General features: G+C 37.3%; 1 protein-coding gene across 1 annotated transcript in view; it reads left to right on the forward strand.

Annotated features, from left to right (window-relative positions):
• The first annotated feature begins 7,684 nt into the window (after window positions 1-7,684).
• The window catches only part of LOC140328069 (cytochrome P450 2K1-like), a 17,655-nt gene continuing 12,316 nt past the window's right edge, over window positions 7,685-13,023 (forward strand). Inside the window, exons 1-2 of the mRNA XM_072407394.1 lie at window positions 7,685-7,765; window positions 9,752-9,944. Coding sequence (XP_072263495.1) covers window positions 9,765-9,944 — 180 coding nt within the window. The 5' untranslated portion in view covers window positions 7,685-7,765; window positions 9,752-9,764. The remainder of the gene's footprint in view (window positions 7,766-9,751; window positions 9,945-13,023) is intronic.

A 13,023-nucleotide genomic window follows, 5' to 3' on the forward strand; every position in this document is an offset into this window, starting at 1 on the left:
TTTATATTTTATTTCCAACAGGAAAAGTACAGGATGAAATTGAGAGAGTCATTGGCACAACTCAGCCTAAATTAGAACACCGGAAGCAAATGCCTTACACTGATGCTGTTATTCATGAGAGCCTGCGGTACGTCGATATCGTTCCTGGAGGAAGTCCACAACAAAACGAGATGTCAAATATAGGGGATACCTTATTCCAAAGTTGAGTAAAATTTGTTGTTGCAGAACTACTAAAATATTAATAATATTAATAATAATAATAATAATAATTATTACATTAAATAGGGATTGCAAATGACAGCGCAGTACATTAAATAGGGCTTGCAAATGACAGACAGATACAGACAGTGACACAAGAGGAGGAGAGGACCCTGCCCGAAAGAGCTTACAATCTAATAATAACATTTCTTGAAGGTTTTAGGTAGAAGAGACTTTAAAAATGTCTTCTAAATAATCAACTGGCAATGTTAGCGCACTACCTACAGAATGTGCACAGTGCAGTGTTCACTACTGGTCATGTCAGAACTCACGTCCTCAGTGGATGTCCATTAGTCAAAGAAAGACAATGCCAGGCAAAGGCAGACCAGGAAATGATAGCTAGTGCAGACAAAAAGAGGACATGGAATTCAGATTTGTCAACACTGGAGGAAGCCAATTTGGGGGATGTCTGCCATAATGTGCAATCATGCTTTTTCATTCTTTTTCAGGTAAGGATTTATTTTATTTATGTCTATATAAGCCAACAATATCTTTATCTGTTATGTGCTAATCAGTTTGTAACTACTTTTCTTGCAGGGAACCACAGTCATTCCAGTGTTCTCCTCCTCACTGAGGGATAAAGCCTACTTCGAAAAACCCTATGAGTTTTACCCAGAACATTTTCTTGATTCAGAGGGCAATTTCAAAAAGAATGATGCATTCATCCCTTTCTCTATAGGTAATATATTTAATAAGTGCCTGGCAGTGACACATTTATATCCCATTAAGAATTTGCAATGACATGTAAATAGTATATAAAGTTGGAACGGCAATTGGCTCTCATTGAATAATACAGAGAGTCTGCCTCTGAATATGATATCATCTGACAACGAAGCCTCCTGACTTGAATAATTGTGGTCACTGTACAGGTTTCTGTACTTGTAAAATTAATGTAAGTTTTTACATGATTTTATGTTTTATCTGGGTAAGATGTGGAATTAACCTACACCTAGCAGGTTTACTTTAAATTTTAACAATTTTGCATTTAGAGAGGTCATATAATGTAGAAGTCATGTATTCTTTAACCTCCTGGGTGGTTCATTTCTGTCTGGATTAATATGTCTAAAAGCTGTACATTATCTTTCATGAAAATTTATTTTACAGTATAATAAAATAGTACAAGTATAATAAAGTTTGAAACACAAAATCACGTCAAAATAATAAATTAAAGAAATAATAAAATATATATATATATTTAAAAATAAATGTAAATATCAACTTTGACATGATTTTGTGTTTCAAACTTTATTATACTCTAATAAACTATACTATACTATACTATTATACTATACTGTAAAATACATTTTCATGAAAGACAATGTACTGCTTTTAGACATAGAAATCCACTTTATTGCATTCAATGCAGTGATTTTGTATTGAATGCAATACAAAATAATTTGAAATTCCCGCCACGCCCCTAGCGACAGCTATACGCACCGACATCACCGGGAACTCCCAACTTGTTATGTTCAGGGGGCTGAAATTAGGTTTAGTATCAGCTCTCAACCCTGTGAACTCTGAAAATTTCACGTTTGTACAACAATCAGTGTGGGAGATATGAAGGTTTATACATGGGGGGTAATAAGCAGCATGGACACAGACACAGCTCTCATGCTGCTGGTTCTTAGTAGCAAGGGAGCTTACATTTTTACAATTCATTTTTACATAACACGCAAGGTGAAACAATATTGACCGGTTATGAAAAAGTCCTAAGCTAATCAGCTATACCAGTCTTTATTATTTATGGGCTAATTAGGCATGCAAACTATCCCCATGCATAGCCATTGACTAGTAAATCCAATATTCATAAATCATATATAATCATAAATACTTGTTTTCCTCTCCTCCTCCTGTGTCACTCTCTGTTTCTGTCTGTCATTTGCAACCCCTATTTAATGTACAGCATTGTGTAATATGTTGGTGCTTTAAAAACACTGTTTATTATTATTATTAATAATAATATTTAATAATAATAATAATAATAATAATAATAATGTTTTAAAATACAAAAGGAGAGAATGAAGAGAAAAGTGGCTCTTTAAAGCAGTATTAATATAAAATTGATTAAAATCTTTTATTTATATTCAATAAAAAAAAAAATGTCTTCTAAATACATTACATGTATCTACTAATCTAAATACATTACATCGGGTTGGTTTTAATGTACACCAAACCCCAGTCAAGTGAGGGTCAATATAGGTGATTTTCTTGTTAATGGTCTCGCCCAACGCGTTTCGCCCTCATGTGCGTCCTCAGGGGAGTTGAGACCTTGGTATATTGACCAGGTTGTGATGTAAGTTAAAAGGATAGAAGATCAGTAATTTAGCTTGTACCTGAATGCCAGAATCATACAAAAGGGGGGGGTAGTGGTCTGAATACACTTGTTCAAGCTTGATTTTCCATGAAGGTAGTCCTGTTAAAAACACTGGTGGGATAGACTTGGTGGATTGACTGCTTGGTGAGGGTACGTTATCTGTAGAGAGATGTAAAATACTAAACAGATATTCGCTCTCCAGAGTAAGGTGATGAATATGGGGGTAATATGTCAAACACCCAGGATAACTTCTATGGTATTGGAGAGAGATGAGGTTTTCAAGTGCACAGGGAAATTGGGGTTGGAAATTACTTTTTTCGGATAAAGAAAAAGAGTGTCCTGTCAGCAGGCAACCAGCACAAAAGTCTGCGCATGCATGAGATCAGCAAATGTTTCTCTTTGAGCAAAAAGGCTCCTTCTGCACATGCCAGAGATGCTTGGGCATTCAAAGAAGGAGCGCCCAAGAGCCTCCTGAGATGCCTGACGTAGGTATCCCGGGAGGCTTTGCGCTCCCATTCATTCTCGACCGCCTAGGTGGACGAGAATTAGGGGGCGGTGCTGCCCCCTTATTTTTTTTAAAAAAAGGATATTGAACCTAAAATAAAAACAGAACTAGTACCTTACATAATAGTGTTCTCTACCCTTTTATGTAAAGTGAAAATTCTGAGTTTAGGTATGCTTTAAATCCTTTGCTGTGTTTGTTTGGATACTGGAGTGAATTACAGGCTCCAGGTAATAAAATCCAGCACAAAAGATGGATCACAATCCGTTCATTAGCGTTGAGAAGAGCTATAATGATGGAATGGATTCGTCCTATGGTACCTACTACACAAATAAGGATTAATAACTTGAAAAGTATTTTTGACATTGAAAGATTGGATGCTGAAAGATGGGATGATAGGCATTTAACCAAATTCTTTCGCATTTGGCATATGTTCATTGAAAAGGTGCTGTAATCTGAGGAGAAGGCACAAATTTATGATAAATGTAAATATTATATGTGGGGTATTCTGAATGGTTTAACCTGAAGAGGAGTTTTTTCTTTCATCTATTTATTAGTTGTGTGAATATTTGTTTCTACAAGGCTGTGAAGGTTACTTCAATTTGTTAATCTTGTTATCTAACCTATGGGCGAAATGTTAGTTTTTATTTTATGATTAGTTATATTTCTATGTTGTATGTAATATTTTAATTATATTGTCTATTTGTGAATTGTGTTATGTATATTGTGCAAAATGTTCCAATAAAAAGGATTTAAAAAAATGTGGCAGAGGAGAAGATTCAGGGTAGGAATAGTTGTGCTTTTTCCTCCTAATGAAAATAAGGAAGAGTCTCCACCAGGAAAAGTCAAATGTAAGATGTGGCACTGTTAAAAGTTTTGCATGCAAAACTGGATCCAGGGTTGGGCTAATCTGTGGTAAAATTAAGCAAACACATTAACATTTGGCAATTTATTGAAGTCACAATAACCATATATCTGGCAAAAGTAATAAAAAATTCTATACAGGTTGACAATTGAAAATCCAGCCATCATTAATGGGGTTCTTTCAGTTTTCCGGCATGAATTTCCGGTGGCATTTTCAATACAGGGACTGCAGTACACTGTTTGGGCACTTATGTTTTGATGGCGCTGTTCTGCAGAAACAGCTGTTAGGTATGCTTGCTACACTAAATACACGTTGAGACGTCCCTGCTGCCTGTGCTCTGGAACTGTGCACATGTCCGCGGGTGCTGCGAGAGGAAGGTTGACCTGTGTGTGGAAGTGAGCATAGAAAAAATCTGGAATTTTCAAAAACCTTGCACTCCTCAGGTACGGAGGTTGCCAGGTTTTTGAATGTCGACCTGTATTTTAACCCTAGGGATTGTTTTATAATATTAAGGATTCTGTGTAAGCTTTTCTGTTTTCTTAGATATATTGCAGTTTAAAGAGACCCTGTCAATGGTTTAAAAAAAAAAAAAATTAATAAGAGTATATGTGCATTTAACTTGTTGTATGCATAATATTTACCAGCAAAGCCTATTTTGTCTGGACATCCAAGAGCCCAGAGACTGTTGCTTGGTGCCATGATTTTGGGTCTGATGTCAGCAGTGTCCAGGTTATACAGAGCTGTCACTCATTACAGTGACATTCTATATCAGTGTGTTCCTCAAGATTCTTCTTAATAGCATTCTTCTTTGCTACTCCCAAGTCTGTTACATAAAATGTTCTGCAGGGAGATGAAGGAAAGGGCAGAGGAGCTAGGCTAGCACAAAGAGTAATTAGACATTTCTAGGGAATAGGGCAGAGGGCTATGACATGTAAATTATTTATGAAGACATTACTAATAAAAAATAAATCAAAATTAAAAATGAAAAAATAATGGTTCAGTAGCATTTAATGTACAACACATGTAGAACATATGTTTGGGTTTAAAAGAGGTTTAGCTATAAATAGGAGCGATTTTTAAATTCGGTCTCAAGGTGAATTGGGCCGTTCTCGCTTACCAAACATGTAGGCGAGAACAGCCTTTGTAAATTCGGCTGGCACGACCAAATTTTTGAGACCTTGAAGACCAATCAGGGGAGCGGAGCTGTCAGCTCTGCTCCCCTAATTTCTTTTGCAGCCCTTTACTAGTTGTATGTGTTCAGCTCCGCCCCCCTGATTGCTGTTGCAGTCCTGTACTATGTGTTCCTGGATAGACTTTCTCTATCCAGGAACACAGTGTGAGTCTCCCTTGCTGCTCATGAATGAATGAAGCGTGGGAAAAATCCTCTGATTTTTCCAACGTACATGTTCATTCATAAACACAAGCCGCATGACTCACTCTGAGAGGCGGAGTATTGCGGCTGCATTTATGAAAAGGGCCATGAGAATCATCCTCTCCGTTAAAGATCCCCGGGCACTACAGGTCAGAATGAGGGCTTCCGCTGCTGCAGAACATTAGGCCAACAACCTGAAAAGTCAGCATAAATTCTTACTGTCTGTATGTGATGGTAAAGGTAAGAGTAGGACAGAGGTGAAGCATGTTCTGGAGCTTATTTTACATACCTACAGACTGCAATCAGGTCAAGCACCACTAGTTGCTAAAGATCGTTCTAGATGACAACACAAAGGAGGAAATGAGACATGAGAGCACACTCTGACCAAATGACCAAATACCCAACACTGCATTAGAAGAAAAGTTAGTGAAAATTGAATATGAATAAAATCAGGATTTTAGATAAATGTGCATCTTTTTAGGGAATTTGGGAGAATCGCAAAAAGATGTCGCAAAAGATGTCGCAAAAGTTGAGAGAAAGTCTCTCAAAGTTATGATAATTACAAGAATGGTTGTACCCATTGAAAGATTGACTCGGGGGGGCCTGATTCATCAAGCAAAAATCGAAGGTTCGCTCAGATTGCAAGTATTCGCAATCCGACTTCGGACCCCTCTACCCTATTTATTAACGAATTTACAGCCGCTAAGAATATGCTGGTGTATTCTCTCCTGGCATTTATCTGGCGCTTCCAGGTGCCCATCTCCGGCAGCTTGACACTAGCGAGCTTGCAGTAAAAGTAAATCTTTCCCTAACAAATCATTCTATCAAATCACACACATCTTCCAGTTACCGTATTTTTTGCCGTATAAGATGCACTTTTTCTTCCCCAAAACTGGGGGGGAAAAGTTAGTGCGTCCTATACGACAAATGTGTTAAAAAATAATTAAAATAATATACTCACCCGATACCTGATCCAGCGTGTGTCTTTGGCTGCATGCAGCGTGTGTCTCTTTCTCTCCTCTGCCAGCATCGTGTCTTCTGTCTGTAAAGCAGAGCGAAAGAAGCCGGCACAGCGCCACCTGCTGTTCCCTGTCCTAACTGNCGTACAGTGGAAAAAAAGCACAGAGTGATCAGAAGGGGAATTTGAATGACACAGAGTGATCAGAAGGGAATTTTGAATGACACAGAGTGATCAGAAAGGGAATTTGAAAGACACAGAGTGATCAGAAAGGGAATTTGAATGGCACATGAGTGATCAGAAGGGGAATACCGGTATGAATGGCACATGAGTGATCAGAAGGGGAATAATCTTTCAGAATCTTTTTTTTTCTAGATTTTCCTCCTTTAAAATTGCCTTATGGGTGCGTCTTATATTCCGGAGCGTCTTATACGGCGAAAAATACTGTAGTTCTCTATATGGACCATTTTTATATTTATACAGGATGATAATATCCCCCCTTGAACGTCTCTTCTCAAGGGGGAATAGATTTAGTTCAACTAATCTCTCCTCATTGCTGAGCTCCTCTATTCCTTTTTTAGTTTAGTTGCCCTTCTCTGCACTCTTCAATTCCACAATATTCTTTTTGTGAACTGGTGCCCAAAACTGGACGCGATATATGACGCAAATATTCTAGGAGGCTCTGGGTTTCCCATTCAGTCTTTATTGCCGCGACAGTGAAGATGGAAAGGGAAGGGTTCTCCCCTTCTAATTAAAAAAACATAGATTTACTTACAAATACATTTATGTTCGCTATGATGCATAAAAATAAATCCTTTTTTGCTTTAGTTAACCTGACATTATGTTTGGCTGTATAGTTTACTATGCACTTCCACCTTACTTTTACAATAAATTGTCAGACTAGGTATTTGATTGGCTACTTGTTCTTTTTACCAGTGACCATCTGTATCCTATCAGGATCCATGCCTAACATCTATAAATAGCTGAAGGATGCTTTGGTCTGCAAACTTGATTGAAGTTTTCTGAAAGTTCAAATGCTCCTGTACTTGCTACATCTCTTTTACACAAGGTATATTTGAAACTTGCTGCACCTTAGGCAACACCTGCTGGCTAAGTATAAAAGCTGAACTATATTCTTTCCTAAAAATTAGGATTAGAAAGATCATACCCATGCAGCATAAACCCCAACTCAATAAAAAAGAAGAACTCAAATTGGGGATCTAAATCACCTTTTACCTGTTAATATCTGACAATGGACAGTTTAATTTAGTTTTGTTAACTATGCAGAGTTCAATGTAGTTGAGTTGATTATGCACAGTTCAATCCAGTTCAGTTCTCATTTGTTATTTATTGGCCGGAGTGCTGCCTGTATTCAAGGTCATTATCTGCCCAAGGTTTAAATATTCCTGCAGACAGCAAATGCAAGTGAATCATTGCAGGAAACAGGAGAGGAACAATCAATTCAGAAGATAGAACATCATCTGTAGTAACATACAGTGAGTCCTTGTTTTAGTTTAATCTACAAATTGGTTTTATTGTGTAATTTATTTTAGAACCTTAAACTCTCCAACATGACCCATTCCAGTGGGAACAAATCATTCTACTGATCATAACTCTGCCTTTTTAATTATAAACTATGAGATCTCTTAGATAGACGGAGGGAGTGATTTGTACCTACTGGAGCTGGTTACTTTGTAGCATCTGGCACCTAATTTCATTTATTCTTGAAATGTTTTTACCTATCCTAAACTTAAACTAAGCATACAATCGGAAATAATCCTCAGGTACAGTAATACATTTACCAATATGTCCAAAGTAATGGGCAGCTGATGCAAACTTTTGATTATGCCAGCAAAATATACGCAAGTTTGGTAAATTTAAACATGACCTAAACATTTTTGTGGAACTTATAATTGAAATCTTCCTATACATAATTTCTCATCTGGTGTGCATTTTATATTGCCAAAGTATATGCAAAAACTATTTTCAAGCAACATTTATTTTCCTGCATGATTGCTGTACCTTTTCCTCGTCTATCTTATCCAAAAATATAGTACATCCCTGATCTTCAACAACTTGGCTCTAATTAGAGTGTAGTAAATTATTTGATTCAGTCCTGACTGTTATGCTTACATAGTGATAGGTGGTATGGGACAACTAAGAGGAAATCAGAGCCTGTGTATGTTGCAAATCAAATCACATTTGGATGCCCCATATGCAAATGCAAACACTTTGAAGGAGACTCTGTTGCCAAACTTTTCAGTAACAATGTTCTGTGGTTTCATTTGTTTTAATTTTATACCTGTGGCAGGATCTGTAAGAACACATTCAGATTTTAGTACCATGGTGTATTTACAAATATGCCTGGTAACATGCCTCAATGTCACCAAATGCATTATTATAGCATATACAATATAAACTCATCCAAATAGGTACATATTTTCTAGAGAATACAGGAAATTGTTTTGACTTAAGTATAAACCTAGATTCAGCAGTCCCTGCTAACATGCAAACAGTATTCAATAGAAATAACAAGACAAATAATGTATAAAAAATTCTGCGTGCTATTTTTAAAACTTTTTTTTTTGAAGAAACAAAATTGGGTTCAGTCTATAGATCTTTTTTCCTTTCTTGCATGTGAAATAGTAGTAGATTTTTGAGTTGGTTGTTGTTGTTATACATTTTACATATGGACACAGCACCATCCACTGGTTTATCCCTAGTATAAACCAAGATTCTTTTTCTAATAGCATGTTGACTAACACAATTTTTTTATAAATACAGTATTTTCCTTCCAACTAATGCACCACAGACCCTGTCCTTCAAACACTCTAAACTACACACATTGCGGGAAATGTGCATGAATATGTGCATTTTATTAATTGATATCCCTGTTCCAGGCCTCTAGATGTATGCCTAGTACTTTTAGATTAGTTTGTACATTGTCATTGTATGGGTTTATTGCAGAATCCATGCACATCGGGCCTCATTTATTATAGCTCTCCAAGGGAGAATTTGGATGATCCAGCAAACCTAAAATGGATTTGGTCCAAGATTGAAAACATTTGCCAAATAATAGCAAAATATTTTAAGAAATCCTTTAGGGTTGGTGGATCACCCAGGTTCCCCCATAATAGTCAGTTTTCCCCAGTCTTTGTGAGCTTTATTAAATCAGGCCCATTGTGTTAATAGTTACTATGTTGTCTTTTGAAGCTATACATAATCATAGATAGGCTTCTTGTTTTATTACCAAAGACAAAGATTTTGGTTCTCTGTTCAGGTGACTCTGTTACCAGGCTTTGCAGCTCTTCATTAGATAACTAAATATGTCTTGTGTACAATAAACATGCAATAAACCTATTTCATGATAACAGATTGAACACATCACAGTCACAGATGGAATTATGGTGTGCAATTTTAGGTAGAACTTAATCTGTTTTCTTTCCAAACTACCCACAATGCCTTTGTTCTTTCCCCTGTAGATACTCCGGGACAATGTTTGCGGTTGACCCTGTGACAATTCTTCTTTCTGTTGTTGTGATCCTCTTCTTGGCCCAAGTATACAATGGTAAAAAGCACAAATACAAGAATTTCCCACCTGGACCCAAACCACTGCCAATTATCGGAAATATTCTTAGTATTGACATGAATAAACCTCATAAGACATTTATAGAGGTAAGACTTGTCTAATAGGACATGACTTGAACACAAGCATATTGGGTTGAACAACTTATTAAATTGTTTTCACATGGCAAAATTGGGGAGAGTTGCTTTAAGAGGACCCATGGAAATATTTTTTTTCACTTGTCTCATGTTTAGGGGTCTTTGAGTTCACTCAAAAAGTTGTCAGCAGTTTTAGAATTGTGTTTTTTTTACTATACTGTGATTTACAGAAAAGAATGCATGCTTTTTACCTTTTCATGTGGGACATTTTCCCATAGGTCCTCCTGACACACCCTCACCTTTATTATTTTAGTGGCAATACTATATTTAGGTGCTGTGAAATTAACTCACAGAGAAGGCCTCAATTGTTCTTTGCTCTCTAGGCCATTTTTTATGTGCAGTCTCAGTGGTTAGGGTATGAACCTATACATTTTGCTGAAACTCTTATGAATGGATATGAAACCATGACTTTTACAAAGACTATTAAGTGAATTCAAGTCTTTCTGATATCTATCAAGCCTTCTTTGTCTATGTGTAGTGTTATTTTTAAAATAAAAAGTCACAATCATCATATACAGTTCACATCCAAGCTAGATTCATTTTTTATAATTAATTAAATGACTATCATAATTAGGGATGAGCGAGAAGGCCCCTGCCAGTCTCATGAAAATGTCCTCGATCTTCCGATGGGTCAGCAAAATTCAGGCGAACCGATTTAGCAGAGCGATTAGAAGTTCACAATTACAGGATGATTCCCACGACTGCATTCATTAATGAGCATAGCCGTGGAACTCCTCCTGTCAGTGTGGGATCCCCGGGCACTAGAGGTTAAATGAGGACAAGTCTCCTCATTCATCACCTCTAGTGCTCTGTGATTGGCTGAGGAAAGGAAAATTCTGATGACCACCAGTTAGGACTCATAGCGAAGGCAGAAGACCTAGAATAGAGTTGGAGATGGAGATATTTTAATTACATTTTTTATAAGTCATCTGAGTTGAAGGTTCAGAACAATGAATAAGACTTTTGATGTACAACAGTACAAACTAAAGCTAAACAGAGCATATGTACAGTGAATTGCAATATTTTGAGGAGTCTGAGCTATTGAAATAAAATTGATTGAAAACAGATATATTTAATAAAACAGAATTGGCCCTAGGATTAACATAGATTTTCTATGCTAATACCCTGGCTAGACACAGTGCCCCTGATTCATCATTAAAATCCGCGATCGCTGGAAGCGCGATAATACGCGCGACCAGCGATCGCGGATTACCGCTGCATGATCGCCAGTAAAAAGCTGTCGGATAAGCGCGGCTCCGTGCGCAAGCTTTTCCGGTTGTTGAATAGCGCGATCGCGCACGATTCCGGATCGCTAATACGAATGCGCGACCGATAATCCGATTTTGCTTGATGAATCAGGGGCAGTGATCCTAGATCCTTGGTGTATATTAGACCCATGGTAAAAGTAGCAAATGGGGTCATGAAAGAAAATTGCAATTTTAGTCCCTAATTCCAACATGTTGCGCTCAAAAAGCCCCCTCAGGGGATTCTTTGGGAATTCAACCAAATAAAGTAGACATTTCATACATACATGTGAACTTACTTTGCTTGGGTGCAAGATTTTATTATAAATACATCATAGATTCAATATTAACTTATAATAAAAACCTATAAAACAATAAATAAGTAAATCTGATATTTTGGCAAAAACACATAGTAAACATATTTGGTTGGAAGAGACTGTTGGGTTGGTCGTAAAACGTTAAATAGGATGAAGGATGGAAGACAAGGTGTGCTAAAATAAACTTATCGTGACCAGGGTAGCTCAGACCTTCGATCCCATCCTTTAACACCACCGGCAGAACCTCCACCTCCCCCCAACCCGCATCTGCTTACCAACCATGATCGCCACGCCCAGCACCGCCTCAGGAGCCATGATCATCCGATCACCATAAAGAGGGAGGGACCCCACCAAAGAGGATTCCCCCTGCCAAAATCCACTACTTTAACATGCACAGGATCCTTCCCTTTCAAGACCCTAACCGCCAAAACTTACCAAACTTCCAAATCCCAAAGATAACAAAAAAGGCGTGGGTGGGAAACTTATTCTTTATAAAAGATGTACCTACTTAAAGTGAGTGTTGATCATATGAAGAGGGACATCTTAAAATGTGAGAAATAATGACACCATGTTGTATCTAGAGCATGGAGAAAAAAAGGGGAGAGGGGGTGGAGGGGGAAGTGGGAAAGAAGGAAGGGCAAAAGAGGAGAGCGGTATTTATTACTATTGGTCAAACTTTTGGGCTAGCACAGCCCCTCCCAGCATTACTACATTTGGTTAACCCTTTACACCCCTGGGCTAGGCCTCACACCTTGTCATGTATGCACTGTGCCTAATGTCTTACGGCTATGGGCCTCTCTTTTGCAGAACAGTGGAATCTAAGTATGAGAAAGTAAAAATATTGATCATAGATCCTTTCAATCAATTGAGTTAGTATTTGAAATTAATGTATAAGGTAGGCTTACTTTTTTTGTTTGCTGCAGCTCTTATATTAGTATCTATTCTGATTAATATAGAGTATTTAGTGGTAGTTTCACTCCTTTTGATTTGTTAGGAAATGCCAGATGTATTTAGTGGGAAACCTGCTGATGTATCTGGATCCTAAATTATCTAAATGTAGGAACCTTTATCAGATAAAATAATAGATAAATCAATTATAAATGCTGTAAGGCAAAAGATATTTCAATCAATTTTTTAAGGATAAAATATACCCTTACTTCTGTTACCTATATTTCTATCTTTTTTCATATAGACGGTCCCCCAATGGGTTCAGTGGATATTTGAAAATAATTATTTAATATATGTAATAAAATATCTCTATCTAGAATATTATCCAAGTTTGTATATTTGGGCTAATATTCCATAGTTTAAGCTTCCAGATTTGATATAGGTATGGTGTGATATAACACCATACCTATAAGTATTAAGATACTTTGCCCCTGATTCATCAATAAAATCCGCGATCGCTGGAAGCGCGAAAGTACGCGCGGCCATCGATCGCGGATTACCGCGGTCCGGACTCGAGTGTGC

This window comes from Pyxicephalus adspersus, chromosome 4 (assembly GCF_032062135.1).
Source record: "Pyxicephalus adspersus chromosome 4, UCB_Pads_2.0, whole genome shotgun sequence".
NCBI lineage: Eukaryota > Metazoa > Chordata > Amphibia > Anura > Pyxicephalidae > Pyxicephalus > Pyxicephalus adspersus.